At 44.3% G+C, this 18216-nt stretch overlaps 1 protein-coding gene across 1 annotated transcript in view; it reads right to left on the bottom strand.

Annotated features, from left to right (window-relative positions):
- Positions 1-1541: 1541 nt before the first annotated feature.
- gch2 (GTP cyclohydrolase 2) overlaps positions 1542-18216 on the bottom strand; it is a 79493-nt gene continuing 62818 nt past the window's right edge. The window contains exons 5-6 of the mRNA XM_068045184.1: positions 17707-17791; positions 1542-5941 (exon numbers count right to left, since the gene is read on the bottom strand). Coding sequence (XP_067901285.1) covers positions 5815-5941; positions 17707-17791 — 212 coding nt within the window. The 3' untranslated portion in view covers positions 1542-5814. The remainder of the gene's footprint in view (positions 5942-17706; positions 17792-18216) is intronic.

The raw sequence follows: 18216 nt of genomic DNA, 5'->3' as shown, positions 1-18216 counted from the left end.
CTACTGCTAGGTGGCGCAGCTGTGGCACATGCGCAAATGCAGCATGTGCCACGAAAACGTCACAGTCTGCGACTTTAGGCAGCTGCCAGGACTAAAGATGGCGCTGCTCAAATAATCACACGAAGGCAACCTAACAAACACAGGGCAGCACACAATGGTGGAGTGAGAGAGCGAACGAGCGGACCAGGTCCAGGGGTGGGGGGTGGGAGCGGAGGGTGGAGGGGTGCAGTGTGGTGAGGGGGGGCGGGGAGCGGAGCAGCCGGCAAGTCGGCGAGTGAACAGGCCGGGACAGGTGGGGTGGGGGGTGCGGAGCAGCCGGAGAGAGCAGCGGTGGGGGGCGGGGGTGGAGGGAGAAGGAGTGCGTTTTTCTGTGCTTGCGCCTAAACTTGCAACGGCAAAAGAGGTACCGGCCGGGCCCCGCACCTGACGACACCAAGGTCTTCGGTCGCTCGCTCTGCGCGGCTCTCTACAGCCTCTTGCTTCTGGCCCTCTCCATCCAGCTGCAGATCCCCCATCCAGCTGCTTTCTCCCCTACTTCTCAACTGTACTTCAGGCATTGCAACTGTCTGGTCCCTGCCTTTTGCATCCCCCTCTTCAGGAACTTCTGAATTTAACTCTCTCCCACTACACCCCCACACCCCCTATCCCCTCCCCCACCCCCTCTCTACCTCTCCCCCCCACCCCGCCTCTACCTCCCCCCACCCCTCTACCTCCCACCCCACTACCTCCCCCATCTCCCCCCACCCCATCTCTCCCAACCCACTCCCTCCCCCTCTACCCCCACCCCCCAATCACCCCCTCTCCACCTCCCCCTCTCCCCCCCACCTTCCCCTCTCCCCCCTACCTTCCCCTCTCCCCCAACCTCCTCCTCTCCCCCCCACCTTCCCCTCTCCACCCGCCCACCTCCCCCTCTCCCCCCCACCTCCCCCTCTCATGTACTGCCTGCACACAGCCCCAGATAATGGAAAGGATTTTAGTGCAGTGCAGTGAACTGGAGCACATGCAGTGCCCCAGACAATGGAAATGTTTTCAGAGCAACTTGCAACAGGGACTGGAGCACATGTAGTGCCCCAGGCAATGGAAATGTTTTCAGAGCAACTTACCTTGGAGCAACCTCCTCTTTCTGATAAAAATGAAGCAGACTGAAATCTTCAAAACGAATAAATAATTGCGATAAAATGCGAGAAAATGCCCGACAAAACCTCTCCTCCTTCCACTTTCAGAAACTCGCGCCGAAGCTTGACGCATGCGTGAATACCCGTTGGCGTTGCATAAAGCGCATGGGCAGAGGCTGACCAGGCGCGTTGCCCGAAGATGCACACGTCACGCGATGACGTCATCGGCGCATGCGCTAACCAGTCCTGGCAAGCCGGAACGCAGCGCATGCGCAGAGAGCAGGAGACCATCTGTGCATGTGCGCACCGCGGCGCAGCCTGATGACGTCAGTGACGGCCAGCGTTGTCAGGAATCACTTTGATCGTAATTACATTAATCATGAAAGAAGCTTTATGTTAATGGATCCAACATATATTTTGGTACATTAATACAATTGGTATATTTAAATTAACATTTTTTACAGTTAAACAATGAGCAAAAGCATCAACAGAGTTCTGTTAGAAATGTTTCCACAAATGTTGGTAGATCACTGCACCCCCAATTTCTAATTCTTTTATATTGCACAAATTAAAAAGGCACAATGCATTTCTCGAAGTATACAAATACTGTGTTTTTAAAATAACTAAAGCTTTTTCATTTTATGGTGACAGGACAGGACATGCATAATCATATATCAGCAGCAGAAAGACTGCAGACCCTTTAAAAATAGTTTAACAGTATAAAATGTTTATCTATGAACACAGTGTACAGGACAATGAAAAGAAATACAGAACATTTATGTCATAGTACCCAACAGAACATTGAAATGTTTATTTTATTTCTAATTTCAAAAGACAGTTCACATAATACTGGTAGTACTCGTTAAGGCCATACTGTATCGTGTTATTGAAATATGAAATAGGTTGCAAAGCACCAGTTTGGCAATATCCTTTAAAAATGTTTATTTTTTAGTGGGTGCCTTGGCTCAGTGGTAACACTCTCACCTTTGAATTAGAACATTATGGGTTCAGACCCCATTCCAGAGACTTGAGCGCGTAATCTAGGTTGACACTGGGGAAGTGCTGCACTGTTGGAGGTGCTATCTTTTGGATCCTTCGCCGGTGTGTATAAAAGAACCCGGTTATTCAACTGATGTCTAAAACAGATTATCAGGTCATTTATCGCAGCACTGCTTGTGGCAGCTGGCTGTGCACAAATTGGCTGCCGCATTTCCTACAAAAGTGACGTCAAAAGTACTTCATTCATTGTAAAGCGCCTTGCGACCACCTGAGGTTGTGAAAGGCGCTATATAAATGCAAGTTCTTTCTTTCTCAAAAGGTGTAACCATATATGTTAATCACGGTGTTCCCATTTACTTATATGGGCATGGATTAAATCAAAATAATAAATGCTGTGTTCTGCTAAAAATAGGAATGATAGTGATTTTTAAACTATTTGTTAGTACAAAACTTTTACAATAAAAGAAGCTGATCAGCATTGTTTTTTGATTTTCTGTTTAATGTTGTAATATGCAACATTAGGACCAGTGAGACAAGGAATACAACAGTGGAAATGACTATTGCCAATGTGTTTCTACAAATAATTAGCATGCTTATATCAAATTCTATTATCTGCTATCTTCTTGGAAGCATTAATCTATTTTTAAAAAACACATTAATACCTTCTCTAAAATGGTGGAATAGAGGAATTGATAAGAACACATTTGGGGTAAGATTCATCTTGGATGGTAGCACACAGCTGGTGATAGCATCTGGCATGTGATAGCACAAGGCATGTGTTAGCACACGGCATGTGATAGCACACAACAGGTGATAACACACAAGTGACAGCACCTGGCATGCGATAACATACCATCACCTTCTCAAGGGCAATTAGGGATGGGCCACAAATGCTGGCCATGCCAGTGATGCCCACATCCCATGAAACAAATAAACAGCATTTAAAAAACATACAACAGGTGATAACACAAAATAGGTGATAACACCTGGCAGCCCATTTTACACTCTGCCCAATTTTTTTTTCATTGACGTTACTATGCAAGTATGGGTGGGGCGGAAAATATGCTGCTGATTTGCTGCTGTTCATTTGGCGCCACTGCCCAAAGCAAATTTTTATGCTGTTAAGTTTGTGCGATAACATCACCAGCTGTAATTTCTACCATAAAGATGCTTTATAATGTATTCCATTGTAGACAAATTACAAATGTAGCTGGATGCACTTTAGACTATATATATAAGCATGTGAAACAAAAGCTTTTTCCCGTTCCAATTTTCTATCCTTTCCTTTCCTGAAGGCACTGATTCTTACTGAACTACATTCCCATGAGCAACAGCTATCCTCAAAAAATTCATTCACACAGCTGGTGAGATGATCTAGACTGTGAGTATTGGTAGGCTATTCAACTGTAGAGGGAACCACAATCAAGACTAATTCTGCCCTAACGTTCAACAGCTGGGATCAATGGATTGTGACCAGGAGCAGAAACCCAGCAAACTTTTCCCTTCACGAGCTCAGGATTGCAGAGGACAGTTGCAGTGACCCACTTCAGCTTCAGCTGCTTTGTCAATGGCCTTCCTCCCAACATAAAGTCAAATGTGGGGATGTTTGCTGGTGATTGCACAGTGTTGTGTTCCATTCATAATTCCTCAGATAATGAAGCAGTCTCTGCATGCATGCAGCAAGACCCGGACAACATTCAGGCTTGGGCTGATAAGTGGCAAGTAACATTCGTGTCACACAAGTGCCAGGCAATGACCATCTCCATCAAGAGAGAGTCTAACCATCTCCCCTGGATGTTCGATGGCATCACGATTGCTGAATCCCCCACTATCAACATTTTGGGTGTTACCATTGACCAGAAACTTAAGCGGAGCAGCCATATAAATACTGTGGCAACAAGAGCAGGTCAGAGATGGGAACTCTGTTGTGAGGAACTCACCTACTTACTCCCCGAAGCCTGTCCACCAACTACAAGACACAAGTAAGGAGTTAATTGGAATACTCACCACTGGCCTGGATGAGTGCAGGTCCAACAACACTCGAGAAGCTTGACAGCATCCAGGACAAAGAAGTCTGCTTGGTCGGCACCCCATCCATCACCTTAAATATTCACTCCCTCTATCACCAGCGGACAGCTGCAACTGTGTGTACCATCTACAATATGCGCTACAGCAACTCACCAAGGCTCCTTCAACAGCACCTTCCAAACCCACAACCTCTACGACCTAGAAGGACAAAGCCAGCAAATGCATGGGAACAGCACCACCTGCAAGTTCCCCTCCAAGTCAGACACCATCCTGACTTGGAACTATATCGCCGTTCCTTCACTGTCGCTGGATCAAAATCCTGGAACTCCCTTCCGAACAGCACTGTGGGTGTACCTACACCAGATGGACTGCAGCGGTTTCAAGGAGGCGGCTCACCACCACCTTCTCAAGGGCAATTAGGAATGGGCAACAAATGCTGATCTTACCAGCGATGCTCACATCCCATGAACAAATAAAAGAAAATTATTCCCTGGAGGATCTCAGCTACCTGAGCACAGACTAACAATCAAACCTGGGGCCTTGGGTATGATGGCTTAGTAGTTCATCACACATAGTTGTACCAACTACACCAATAAATGTATTAATCTGTAAAAGCCACATCACAACTGCAAAATGAAGCAGAAAACAAAATTAGGGCCTGTAAAACTTTTCAAATATAATACTAAAAATATTCCAAAATAAAAGAGCCATACAGTAATTTTGGTTTTGTTTTTAAAAATGTTTGATCATTTTTTTGTGTTCCTTCAAGTGAGGAATGTTAATGCTGGGGTTTGGAAAACTTTCCATTTTATGTTCCCAGAGTCAAGCACTTCCAGATCAGCCAAAGTACAACTGAATGTAAAGTGAAGCTGCCTTCACCTGGTTCCAACGATATGTCTCAGCTAAAACTTCAGAAGCGCACCCTCCTACTATTTTTCCATTTAGCACAACAGCTGTCCTGTGGCCAGAGGTTGCCAGGTAGTGCAAAATTAAGGGCTCAGTTTATGTTGAGAACCTTGAAGTCAGCAGAGAGAGGTGACGACCAACTCATCAATCTGGGTTGATTTGAACCTAGGTTCCTGAAATATAAGGCCACTGCCTAGTCTAGTTTTGAGTTTTGAACAATTAATAATTAGATTGTTGGGTTGTGACTTGTTGAATTGGTTGAACATTTCCTATTTTATAATTGTCTAAACTTGCTGTCAATCAATTTTCTTTGCCTGATTGGTTAATCGAAGGAGCTGCCGGTAAACATTAGGCCCGCCACTGTATTGCTTCAAACATTTTTGTATTATCAGATATTAGCCTCCAAGAAGTCAGAAATCTTTTCAGAATGTTAAATAAAACAGTAGAATTACACACTAGATGCAGTATGTAGGCAGTTACTTAGAAACCTACAATTTCACACTCAAAATTATGCATTTTATCCTAATCAAATATAGCATAGCAACACCAAAACATTGTTTCTTGATAGTATCCTGGTGATATATTGGTCCGCTGCTTGAACTAATTGGGTTGTTTGGGATATTCAGCAATTAATCTGTACAGGAATCAACATTGTCTTTTAATCTTCAGACAAACAGAAGTTATTGCTTCAATGTAATCCACTTTTCCTGGCAGGTCAGCAGGTTTTCCTAAAGTTTCAGCAAAAGATAGAATGAGAATGATTCTTCTATTCCTTTGTCAGCGTGAGGAATTCTTCCCGTGTCTTTTGATCCTCACGGAAAACTCCGAGCATCGTGCTCGTCACTGTCTTGCTATTCATTTTCTGTACACCTCTCATCACCATGCACATGTGTCTGTAAACAGCATTTTAAGTTAGTTATTAATCAACTCTAATTATACATTAAAGTTACAGTTATCTCTTTCATGTTAACACAATAATGTTGCTGAGACATTGCCCCTTTCTCTTACCTTGCCACCATTAATCTGGTTCATATGCTGCCTCATATCTTTATCATGAAATGGTTTTATAGTTCATCTATGGGTTAAGGCCGTATTATATTATAATCTAATTTAGAATATTTAACTATATGAACAGGCGTGTTATCTGTGTGTGACTTTTAAAATATTGTTTCCAACTATATTTGAAAAGATTCCCGTTATTTTTTTTCTGCTTCATTTCACAGTTGTGTAGCAGCTTTTTTCATATGAATACACTTATTGCTTAACTGGTAACTCTATGTGTGGTGAGTTACTAAGTCAACAGACCTCAAGGTCCTAGAATTGTTTGTTGTTCTGTGTCATGTTATCTAATTTGCCCTGGATTCTTGTTACAGTTCTACTACTGTCCTCAGTAATCATAAACCAGAGAAGGAAAAGGTCAGCCAGGTTTTCTGCTCCTGTTGACCCCAGCTAGAAAGTCAATGAGGACAGAATTGAAGTTGGTTGTGATGACTTCCACAGTCAAGCAGCCTAACAATACTCACTGCCTGGATTGACACATGAAACATAATATAACTGCAGTGTTAAATATATTTTATAGGCATGAAGCAACACACATCTTCCAGTTAAGGTCTCAGAATATAAAATACATGCACTGCAGTAAAATAGTTACACTTATGGCTGAATTTTATGCAGGGGTCAGGGGTTCCAACACTGGGCCAGAAACGCAAAGGGAACCTTGGCCACTTGGGGAACACCCACCCCCCAATCCCTCCCCACCAGCTACAATTTACTGTGCCCAGGCAGTTAACTGCCCAGCACTGGGGGCCCCGACACTTCAAGGACTGGGATCCCGCCTCCAAGAGCTGCTGACCAATCAGAGGTCTGCCAGCTGAGCAGTCCCAGCAGCGCCACCAGGAGTAGTGGCCACTGCTGGGACTGCAGGAGGCCTCGGACCAGGAGCAACCATGCTGTCCCGGGGAGGAGGTAAGTGGGGCAGCTTTGACGGGGCCAGTCAGGCAGGCCCCGGCGAGGGATGGTGGGTGGATAGTGTTGAGGACAGTGGGGAAGGCGGCTGGCGGGGGGGTGCGGCACGGTGGTTAGTGCAGGGGTGGCCTTTGCTGCCGGGGAGGCCCTTCAAGGGCCACTGATTGCCCAAGCAGGAGGGCCCCCCTGCCATCCACCAGCCCACATGGAAGCCACCTGGTGTTACTGGGTGGCCTCTGCACATGGCGGAGGGCCCACCCTACTGCCAGTTAATTGCCAGCGGCGGCGGTAAGAGGCCCTTAAGTGGCCATTAATTGGCCACTTATGGGCCTCAATTGGCCTCTAGATGGGAAGGCCATCCTCTACCTTCCCTGACCCTGACAAAATTCAATGGCGTTGGGAAGGTGACGGGCACTCTGTTGTGTTGTTGGGTTTGTATTAGGAGCATTGTAGGGCATTCTAGAGAAAGTCTTAGATTCCTGTAAAGGTTAACTAACAACTCTATTATTTACAGCTACACTCTCAGCAAGCCACCTAAGCTAGCATCCTTTGTGCTGCTTTACCACCTTCTTCTCAAGCCTATCTCATGTGACTGTTAAATCATTGCTCATGCAGTGGGGTCTCACTCCCTGTCTTCAGTATTATCTTTACATCCTTATACTACATCTCCCCCCAAGTCTTTATCTAACATTTTTCCAAACATGCTGTTCCTCCTGCCCACTTCTCTTAATTGGACGCCAAACCCAGAGGTGCCCTCTTAATTGGCTAGCCTCTGGAAAATTCATTTGGACGGGTCGCTACTCGCAGGGCCTGGATGTCAGTGTTATAGCTGTACCGGAGCAGCTTGGCTAGGGACACGGCTGGTTCTGGAGAACAAGTCTTCAGTATTAATGCCGGAATGTTGTCAGGGCCCATAGCCTTTGCAGTATCCAGTGCCTTCAGCTGTTTCTTGATATCACGTGGAGTGAATCGGATTGGCTGAAGACTGGCATCTATAATGCTGGGGACCTCAGGAGGAGGCCGAGATGGATCATTCGCCCAGCAATTCTGGTTGAAGATGGATACAAATGCTTCAACCTTGTCTTTTGCACTGATATGCTGGGCTCCCCCATCATAGAGGATGGGGATATTTGTGGAGCCTCCTCCTCCTGTCAATTGTTTAATTGTCCTCCACCACTCTCGACTGGATGTGGCAGGACTGCGGAGCTTAGATCTGATCCGTTGGTTGTGGGATCGCTTAGCTCTGTCTATTGTCTGCTGCTTCTGCTGTTCGGCATGCAAGTAGTCCTGTGTTGTAGCTTCACCAGGCTAGCACCTCATTTTTAGGAATGCCTGGTGCTGCTCATGGCATGACTCCTGCATTCTTCATTGAACTAGGATTGGTCCCTCGGCTTGACGGTAATGGTACAGTGGGGGATATGTCGGGCCATGAGGTTACAGATTGTGGTTAAATACAATCCTGCTGCTGATGGCCCACAGTGCCTCATGGATGCCCAGTTTTGAGTTGCTAGATATTCCTTTACAACCTTGGGATGGAAACCATCTGGGCCTAGGGATTTGTTACTCTTTAATGCCATAAATTCATTAATTACTATTACTTTGTTGTATTAATTTGGGTGAGTTCCTGACCCTGATTCAATATTGGGAATCATAGTCTGCAGGTGGGGGTTCAAAAGTGTGCACGTAAGTGCTGGATTTTATATGCCATCACTGAATGCATAATGGAAAAGCATGCTGGAAATTTGCTTCGTTACTTGCTACATCAAAAGGTCAATAGAGAGGGATGACCTAGGTTCAGGAAATCAGGATATTGAAGCCGATTGGGTCCAGATGAGAAATGATAAAGGCAAGAAATCACTTGTGGGAGTGGTGTACAGGCCCCCGAACAGTAACCACACGGTAGGACGGGGTGTAAAAGAAACAAATTGTGCAAGTCAGAAAGGTACGGCGATAATTCACATTGACTGTGTTGATATTCAACAGCATTATGATAATTGAATCCCCCACTATCAACATCCTGGGGTCACTGTTGATCAGAAACTGAACTGGAGTAGCCATATAAATACTGTGGCTGCAAGAGCAGATCAGAGGTCAGAGTAACTCACCTCCTGACTCCCCAAAGCCTGTCTGTCATCTACAAGGCACAAGTCAGGAGTGTGATGGAACACTCTCCACTTGCCTGGATGGGAGCAGTTCCAACAACACTCAAGAAGCTCGACACCATCTAGGACAAAGCAGCCTGCTTGATTGGCACCCATCCACAAACATTCACTCCCATCACCACCGATGCACAGTGGCAAGATGCACTGCAGCAACGCACCAAGGCTACTCAGGCAGCACCTTCCAAACCCGCGACCTCTACAACCTAGAAGGACAAGGGCAGCAGATGCGTGAGAACACCATTACCTGCAAGTTCCCCTCCAAGCCACACACCATCCTGACTTGGAACTATATCACCATTCCTTCACTGTCGCTGAGTCAAAATCCTGGAACTCCCTTCCTAATAGCAGTGTGGGTATACCTACCCCACATGGACCACAGCGGTTCAAGAATGCAGCTCACCACCACCTTCTCATGGGCAATTAGGGATGGGCAATAAATGCTGGCCTGGTCAGCGACGCTGATTCCGCCATCTACAAGGCACAAGTCAGGAGTGTGATGGAACACTCGCCACTTGCCTGGACGCTGACATGCTGTTCTCCCTTCGCCAGCTACAGGAGAAATGCCGTGAACAGCAGATGCCCCTTTACGTTGCTTTCAAAGATCTCACCAAAGCCTTTGACTTCGTCAGCAGAAGTGGTCTCTTCAGACTACTAGAAAAGATTGGATGCCCACCAAAGCTACTAAGTATCATCATCTCATTCCATGACAATATGAAAGGCACAATTCAGCATAGCGGCACCTCATCAGACCCCTTTCCAATCTTGAGTGGCGTGAAACAGGGCTGTGTTCTCACATCTACACTGTTTGGGATCTTCTTCTCCCTGCTGCTCTCACATGCATTCAAGTCCTTAGAAGAAGGAATTTTCCTCCACACAAGATCAGATGGCAGGTTGTTCAACCTTGCCCGTCTAAAAGCAAAGACCAAAGTACGGAAAGTCCTGATCAGGGAACTCCTCTTTGCTGACGATGCTGCATTAACATCTCACACTGAAGAGTGTCTGCAGAGACTCATCGACAGGTTTGCGGCTGCCTGCAATAAATTTGGCCTAACCATCAGCCTCAAGAAAACGAACATCATGGGTCAGGACGTCAGAAATGCCCCATCTATCAATATCGGCACTCTGTAAGTGGTTCAAGAGTTCACCTACCTAGGCTCAACTATCACCAGTAACCTGTCTCTCGATGCAGAATTAAACAAGCGCATGGGAAAGGCTTTCTCTGCTATGTCCAGACTGGCCAAGAGAGTGTGGGAAAATGGCGCACTGACACGGAACACAAAAGTCCAAGTGTATCAAGCCTGTGTCCTCAGTACCTTGCTCTACGGCAGCGAAGCCTGGACAACGCATGTCAGCCAAGAGCGACGTCTCAATTCATTCCATCTTCGCTGCCTCCGGAGAATCCTTGGCATCAGGTAGCAGGACCGTATCTCCAACACAGAAGTTCTCGAGGTGGCCAACATCCCCAGCATATACACCCTACTAAGCCAGCTGCGCCTGAGATGGCTTGGCCATATGAGCCGCATGGAAGATGGCAGGATGCCCAAGGACACATTGTACAGCGAGCTCGTCACTGGTACCAGACCCACCGGCCGTCCATGGCTCCGCTTTAAAGATGTCTGCAAACGTGACATGAAGTCCTGTGACAATGATCACAAGTCGTGGGAGTCAGTTGCCAGTGATCGCCAGAGCTGGCGAGCAACCATAAAAGCGGGGCTAAAGCGTGGCAGGTCGAAGAGACTTAGCAGTTGGCAGGAAAAAAGACAGAAGTGCAAGGAGAGAGCCAACGGTGTAACAGCCCCGACAACCAATTTTATCTGCAGCACCTGTGGAAGTCTGTCACTCTTGAATTGGCCTTTATAGCCACTCCAGGCGCTGCTTCACAAACCACTGACCACCTCCAGGTGCTTACCCGTTGTCTCTCGAGACAAGGAGGCCAAAGAAGGTCAGCGACGCCCACATCCCATGAAACAAATAAAAAAGAATCATGGGAGATTTGAATCTATGTATAGACGGGAAAAATCAGATGGGCAAAGGTAGCCTAGATAAGGAGTTCATAGAATGTTTTCGGGATAGTTTCTTAGAACAGCACGTTCTGGAGCCAACTAGAGAGCAGGCTATACTAGAATTAGAACATTACAGCGCAGTACAGGCCCTTCAGCCCTCGATGTTGCGCCGACCTGTGAAACCATCTGACCTACACTATTCCATTTTCATCCATATGTCTATCCAATGACCACTTAAATGCCCTTAAAGTTGGCGAGTCTACTACTGCAGCAGGCAGGGCGTTCCACGCCCCTAATACTCTCTGAGTAAAGAAACTACCTCTGACATCTGTCCTATATCTATCACCCTTCAACTTAAAGCTATGTCCCCTCGTGTTTGCCATCACCATCCAAGGAAAAAGACTCTCACTATCCACCCTATCTAACCCTCTGATTATCTTATATGTCTCTATTAAGTCACCTCTCCTCCTCCTTCTCTCCAACGAAAACAACCTCAAGTCCCTCAGCCTTTCCTCGTAAGACCTTCCCTCCATACCAGGCAACATCCTAGTAAATCTCCTCTGCACCCTTTCCATAGCTTCCACATCCTTCCTATAATGTGGTGACCAGAACTGCACGCAATACTCCAGGTGCGGTCTCACCAGAGTTTTGTACAGCTGCATGACCTCATGGCTCCGAAACTCGATCCCCCTACTAGTTTAAGTTAAATACATTTTAACCTTTCTTCTTGAAACCTAAGAAAGCCCGTTTGTGCTGGTTTCTTTGTCTTATAATTGGAAAGCGGTGAACAAGGATTCATCAAGGGGGAGCAAAAAACACAGTGTGTTTAAAATTAAACCCTGTTACAGTAAGACAAGGTGAAGGCTGAAAGAGAACCCTTGACCTCTTTCTCACCTGGCTGTAACACTATACACAATATTCCTTCATTTGTACTAAAAGTGAAAGTACATAAAGCCTAGGAAGAAACATTTCTATGCCAAAAACATACAATTGATGCTACATTTCTAAGGGGGCCAGGGAGCATACATGCAAATTTTTTGCATTAAAAGTAAGGTGTCCTGTTTTCTACTTCAGAATTAATAGATTTGTTTCTTCTAAAAAAAAAGCCCATCACTTATACAAAAGTTACCTCAAGTCACTCTCCTACATCTATTCTGCCCCTACTTCAAAGAACACGATACCCCATTCAGACACCACATTTGACCTAGTTAGATAACTGGACTAACCAGGTAAAAATTTGTTTTCATTTAATGCCAAAAATGGTTCACAAACTTCAATGTCACCTTTAAAAGAAACTGCTGCCAAAAAGCAAAACATGTGTATTTTAAAATGTGGGTTTCCACTGAAGCTAACCAAACAGTAAACAAGTGGCTAGTCTTTTTCACCTATCAAGTGTTCTGAATTGGTTTAATTATGGACAGGACAGTCAGGCAGACATCAGTGACACCAATAAGTGGCAAGATAAGTGCCTACCTATATTAGCCATCATGAAATATTCTTCCACCAAATTGATAGGATTACACTTTTAGAAGTAATTAAGAACTGATGATATTACTTTAACTATTAAAAATAGGTTTAACTACTAATCTCTGACAGCAATGCTCAGTAAATTCTTGAAAAAGTTTTCTTTCTCCCTGTAACTATTATCTCTCATCAATCTGCTGGTCATGTGCCAACCAAATCTATAGGACATGATGGATAAAATATTGTAATATAATATAATAATTCCAATATTATAAATGCAAAACTTTTCAAAGATAATGGCGCATGCTCATAAGATCCAGGAAATTGCACCAGATTGTGCAGAGTAAAAACAGTGAGCGAGGGATGGCTAGGTAAATCATTTCCCCTAAATTGTTGAACTTCTGTGTTTGCTTTTCTAGGGGTATATGGTTAGGTAGGTTAACAACAATTATTACAGCTGTATCTTACTGAATTTATTTCACTTCTGGAATCATAGAATAGTAAAGCACAAAAGGCAGCCATCTGGCTCATTGCGTCTGCGCCAGCTCTTTTGAAGAGCAACCACTTAGTGAGGGGAATGGAACTCTTTCCCCATATTTCTGCAATTTTTTTCCTCCTTCAAGTATTTATCGAGTTCCCTTTTAAAGGCTACAATTGAATCTGTATCTACCACCCTCAGGCACAGCATCCCATATCTAGCCACTTGTTGCATTAAAAAAAAATCGATTTTCTCATGTCGCCTCTGGTTATTTTGTCAATCACTTCAAATCTGTGTCTCATTATCAACCCTTCTGCCATTGGAAACCATTTTTGTTTATTTACTCTATCTAAACCCATCATGATTTTGAACACCTCTATCAAATTTACTCTTAGCCTTCTCTGCTCTAAGTAGAACAACCCCAGCTTCTCCAGTCTTTCCTCTTATCTGTAACCCCTCACCCTGGAATCCTTATAGTAACTCTCTTCTGCACCCTCCCTAAAGCCTTCTTGTTCTTTTTAAAGTGCAGTGCCCAGAATGGTACACTATACAATTGGGGCTGAGCTGGTGTTTTATAAATGTTTAACAGATCTTTTTGGCTTTTGTACTCTATGCCTCAGTTTATAAAGCCCAGGATCCCATAGGCTTTTTTAACTGCTTTGTTAACCTATCCTGCCAGGTTCAAAGATTTGTACACAAATATGCCCCATTCTCTGCCTTTTTGTGCCCCCTTTAAAATTGCACTATTTAGCATGTATTGGATCTCCTCATTTTTCCTACCAAATTCACTACCTCAGACTTTCTGCATTGAACTTCATCTGCCACATGTGCACCTGATCCATCAGCCTCTGTCCTCTTGAAGTCTATTACTATCTTCCTCAGTGTTTACTACATTTCTAAGTTCCATGTCATCTGCAAATTCTGAAATTGTGCCCTGTACCCCCAGGTCCAAGTCATTAATGTACATTAAAACAGTGGTCATAGTACTAAGCCTTCGTGAACTCCACTGTGTACCTACCTCCGTCCAACAGCAGACATTTACCACAAATCTGTTACCTACCCTTAGCCAATTTTATCAGCATTCTGCTCCTGCCCCTTTTATTACATGGGCTTCAATTTTGCTAACGAGTCTATGTGGTACTCTATCAAATGCCTTTTGAAAGTCCATATACACATCAACTGTGCTGCCTTCATCCACACTTTCTGTTAGCTCATCTAAAAACTTAATCAAGTTAGTCAAATATGATTTTCCCTCAACAAATCTATGCTGGCTGTCTCTTTTATTAGCCCATGTTTGTCCAAGTGACTGTTAAATTTCTCCCAACTAATGTTTCTAAAAACTTCCCCATCCACAGACATTAAACTAAATGGCTTTTAATTGTCAGGTTTATCCTTGCTCTCCTTTTTGAACAAGGGACTAATATTTGCAATACTCCAGTTTTTTGGCACCACCCCTCCAAAGAGGATGAAAGAATTGTGGCCAGCATCTCCACAATTTCTATCCTTATTTCCCTCAGCAACCGAGGATGCATTCCATCTGGACCTGGTGAAAGTACTGCCAGCCTTCCTAGTAACTCTTTCTTAGTCGCTTTATTTAATCTCATCCAGTATCCCGGCAACCTCCTTGTTTACCATACCTTTGGCTCAAATGCATTTAGAGAGTGATTTGTTGTCCTATAATATGATTGGGAAGAAGCTATTTTTGGTGAGTGATGATTGAGAAAAAAATTTGCATTGGAGAGTAGTTTTGTCCAATAGGATGGGTTTTTGTTTTGCTCGTTTTACCAATTAGAGCTGAAAAACAGAGGACCTAGTATTGTGCAACGAGATAGGATTAATTAATGACCTCATAGTGAAGGCGACCCTAGCCAGCAGCGATCATAATATGATTGAATTTTACAGTCAGTTTGAGGGAGAGAAGAGTGGGTTTAAGACTAGTATTTTAAACTTAAATAATGGTAATTATGAGGGTATGAACGCAGAGCTAGCAAAAGTGAACTGGCAAAGTAGGTTAAGGGATAGGTCAATAGAGATGCAACGGCAGACATTTAAGGGGACATTTCAGAATACACAGAATAGATACATTCCAACGAGAAAGAAAGATTCCAAGGGAAGGATCCACCATCTCTGGTTAACTTATAAAGTTAAAGATAGTATCAAACTGAAAGAAAAAGCATATAATAGCGCAAAGATGGCTGGCAGGTCAGAAGATTGGACAGATTATAAAATGCAGCAAAGAATGATTAAAAGATTAAAAAGGAGGGGAAAACTACCGTACAAAAGAAAGCTGGCTAGAAATATAAAAACAGATAGTAATAGTTTCTATAGATATTTTAAAAAGAAAAGAGTTAACAATGTGAGTGTTGGTCCTATAGAAAGTGAGTGTGGGGAATTAATAATGGAAAATAAGGAGAAGGCAGATGAATTGAACAGGTATTTTGTATCGGTCTTCACCAATGAGGATACAAGTAACATCCCAGAAATAGCAGTAAATCAGGAAATGGAAGGAGGGAGGAACTTAAGAAAATTACAATCATCAGGGAAGTGGTACTGAGAAAATTGTTGGAGCTGTGGGCTGACAAGTCCCCGGGTCCTGATGGACTTCATCCTAGGGTCTTAAAAGAAGTGGCTAGTGAGATAATTGATGCATTGGTTTTGATTTTCCAAAATTCCTTAGATTCAGGTACAGTTCTATAGGAAAGGTTGGACAGGCTAGGCTTGTATCTGCTGGAGTTTCGAAGAGTAAGAGGTGACTTGATTGAAACATATAAGATTCTGAGGGGTTTTGACAGGGTGGATGTGGAAAGAATGTTTCCTCTTGTGGGAGAATCTAGAACTAGGGGTCACTGTTTAAAATTAAGGAGTCACCCATTTAAGACAGAGATGAGGAGAAATCTTTTCTCTGAGAGAATCATGAGTCTTTGGCATTCTCTTCCTCAAAAGGCTATGGAAGCAGAATCTTTGAATATTTTTAAGGCAGAGGTATAAAGATTCTTGATAAGCAAGGGGGGTTAAAAGTTATTGGGGGTAGGCGGGAATGTGGAGTTGAGGTTACAATCAGATCATCCATGATCTTGTTGAATGGCGGAGCAGGCTCGAGAAGCCGAGTGGCCTACTCCTGCTCTTAATTTGTACGTTCGTAGGTAGAACAACTCGGTCTCCACATTTTCAGAGGCAGGGCTTGAACCAGTCTCAAACAATCAAGGAAGTACCTGGTATTGTTAATCTCACTTAGAGAAGCTATCAGATGGTTGGTGTGGGAAACGTAAATAAAGATGCTGTGCTGGTGCAGTAAGGTGTGCTTTTCTAAGGTCAATCCATGTGCACCTACAACTTACAGCATCAGGACACAATTTAGGGGAACAGGACAGAGTCAGGGAAGTGCTCAAAGCTTAATTTTTCTGGCCCAATGGCGACAGACTGGGAGATGGAAGGGCTGGCAAAATGGCAGGTGAAGGTATCGGGAGGGGAGCCTGACATCTTCCTGCCACACTGGGATTTTGCCAGCAATGGGGAAGTTGGTAGCTCAGCTGCCCACCAGGTGTCCAATTAAGGGCTACTTCCTGCCTCTGTGGGCACTTTGTCTGCTTTGGGAGGGCCCACCACCATATGGGGAGACTGCCTAGTGAAACCCGGCGGCCTCCCAGTGGGCGGTGATGTTGGGGGGCCCTCCTTTACAGGCACTCCTTGGCCCACAGAAAGCCCCCCACCAGTGGTAATGGCTGCCCTCACAGCAACGGAGCTGCCGGTGCACTACAACTTTCTCCCCCCGCCGACTGTCAGGGCTTCCCCCAGCCAACCTCAACTCTCTTCAAGGGTGCCCTGCCATTGAGGCAACCTCTCCCTGGAGCTGTAGGCTCATCTATGACCACCACTGTGGTTCTGATGAGTTATCGGCCCTCTGATTGGGCCGGCAGCTCTTGGGGCGGGGCGCCATCCTTAATTGGACAGCAGTCCTGGCGGCGGCCTGTTAATTGGATGCCGCCGGAAGGATGTCGCCCCAGGTCCCGCCGCCTGCTGAAGCTTCCGGCTTTCGGCCCAGCAGCAGGACTTGCTGGTACACGGCACAATTCAGCCCAAAGTCCTTGAAGATCAGCAGGTCATCTTAAAGAACTGCTTACAAGGGGTGATGGGTAATATAAAGAGACGTAGAAACTTAAAGGTAAATGGCTGCACATGGGACATACTTACTGATACTTTTATTTACATGCCATAATGAATTGTAAGTACAGTACTGACAAAAGTTCTGCTCATTGCCCCATTCCCATGTAAAGGCTGCCTTTGACTAGGAGTGTTGAAGCCCAAAACATGTAACAGTTGTAACTGAGACCCTAATAAAGATTCATATCATCTTTAATTATGTAATCATTCTGTAGAATGCACTTCGCTTAATGATGGATAAGTATGTACAACTAGTCTTCATCTGGCATATTCTTAAATATACCAATGTAAAAATGATTTAGGTAAATTTTTTAATTTGGTGTAAAACCTTAGTTACTACCCCATGCCCCAAATTGACACGTTAGCCAGTACCGAGAAACGTAACAAAAAAAATGTAGGCTGAAATGAAATATAAGTATACTTACGTTGCTTCTATGACAACAGCTACTCCAGCTGGTTTCAAAGCCTCTGTAATGGCCACAGCAATTTGTTTGGTCAGCCGTTCTTGAACTATAGTGGATAAGCATTGGAAAAGATTTCACTGCCCACCTCCAACAAATAACTACAGTTCTGATGAAAGGACATTGACACAAAATGTTATCTCTGTTTCTCTCTTCACAGATACTGCCAGACCTGCTGAGTATTTCCAACAGTTTCTGTTTTTATTTCAGATTTTCAGCATCCACAGTCTTTTGTTTTTGAACTATAGAAATTTGTTGCTATTTTCAAATATGCTAATACATATCTAATAGCTAAGCAGTAAGTCAAGAAGTTTTATACAATAGAAAGGATTAATCAAAGAAAACATTAAGGTTGAATATAAAAGACAGCTGAGAATTACATCAAAACTAAGAGACCAAAGAGGGTGTTAGAAAAATAAGTTATGTACATGAAAATTATGTTTGAACCATGAAGCAGATCAGAGAGCAAGGGGA

The sequence above is a fragment of the Heterodontus francisci genome, chromosome 13, assembly GCF_036365525.1.
Source record: "Heterodontus francisci isolate sHetFra1 chromosome 13, sHetFra1.hap1, whole genome shotgun sequence".
Classification (NCBI taxonomy): Eukaryota; Metazoa; Chordata; class Chondrichthyes; order Heterodontiformes; family Heterodontidae; genus Heterodontus; species Heterodontus francisci.
This window is presented reverse-complemented; position numbering and strand designations above follow the sequence as displayed.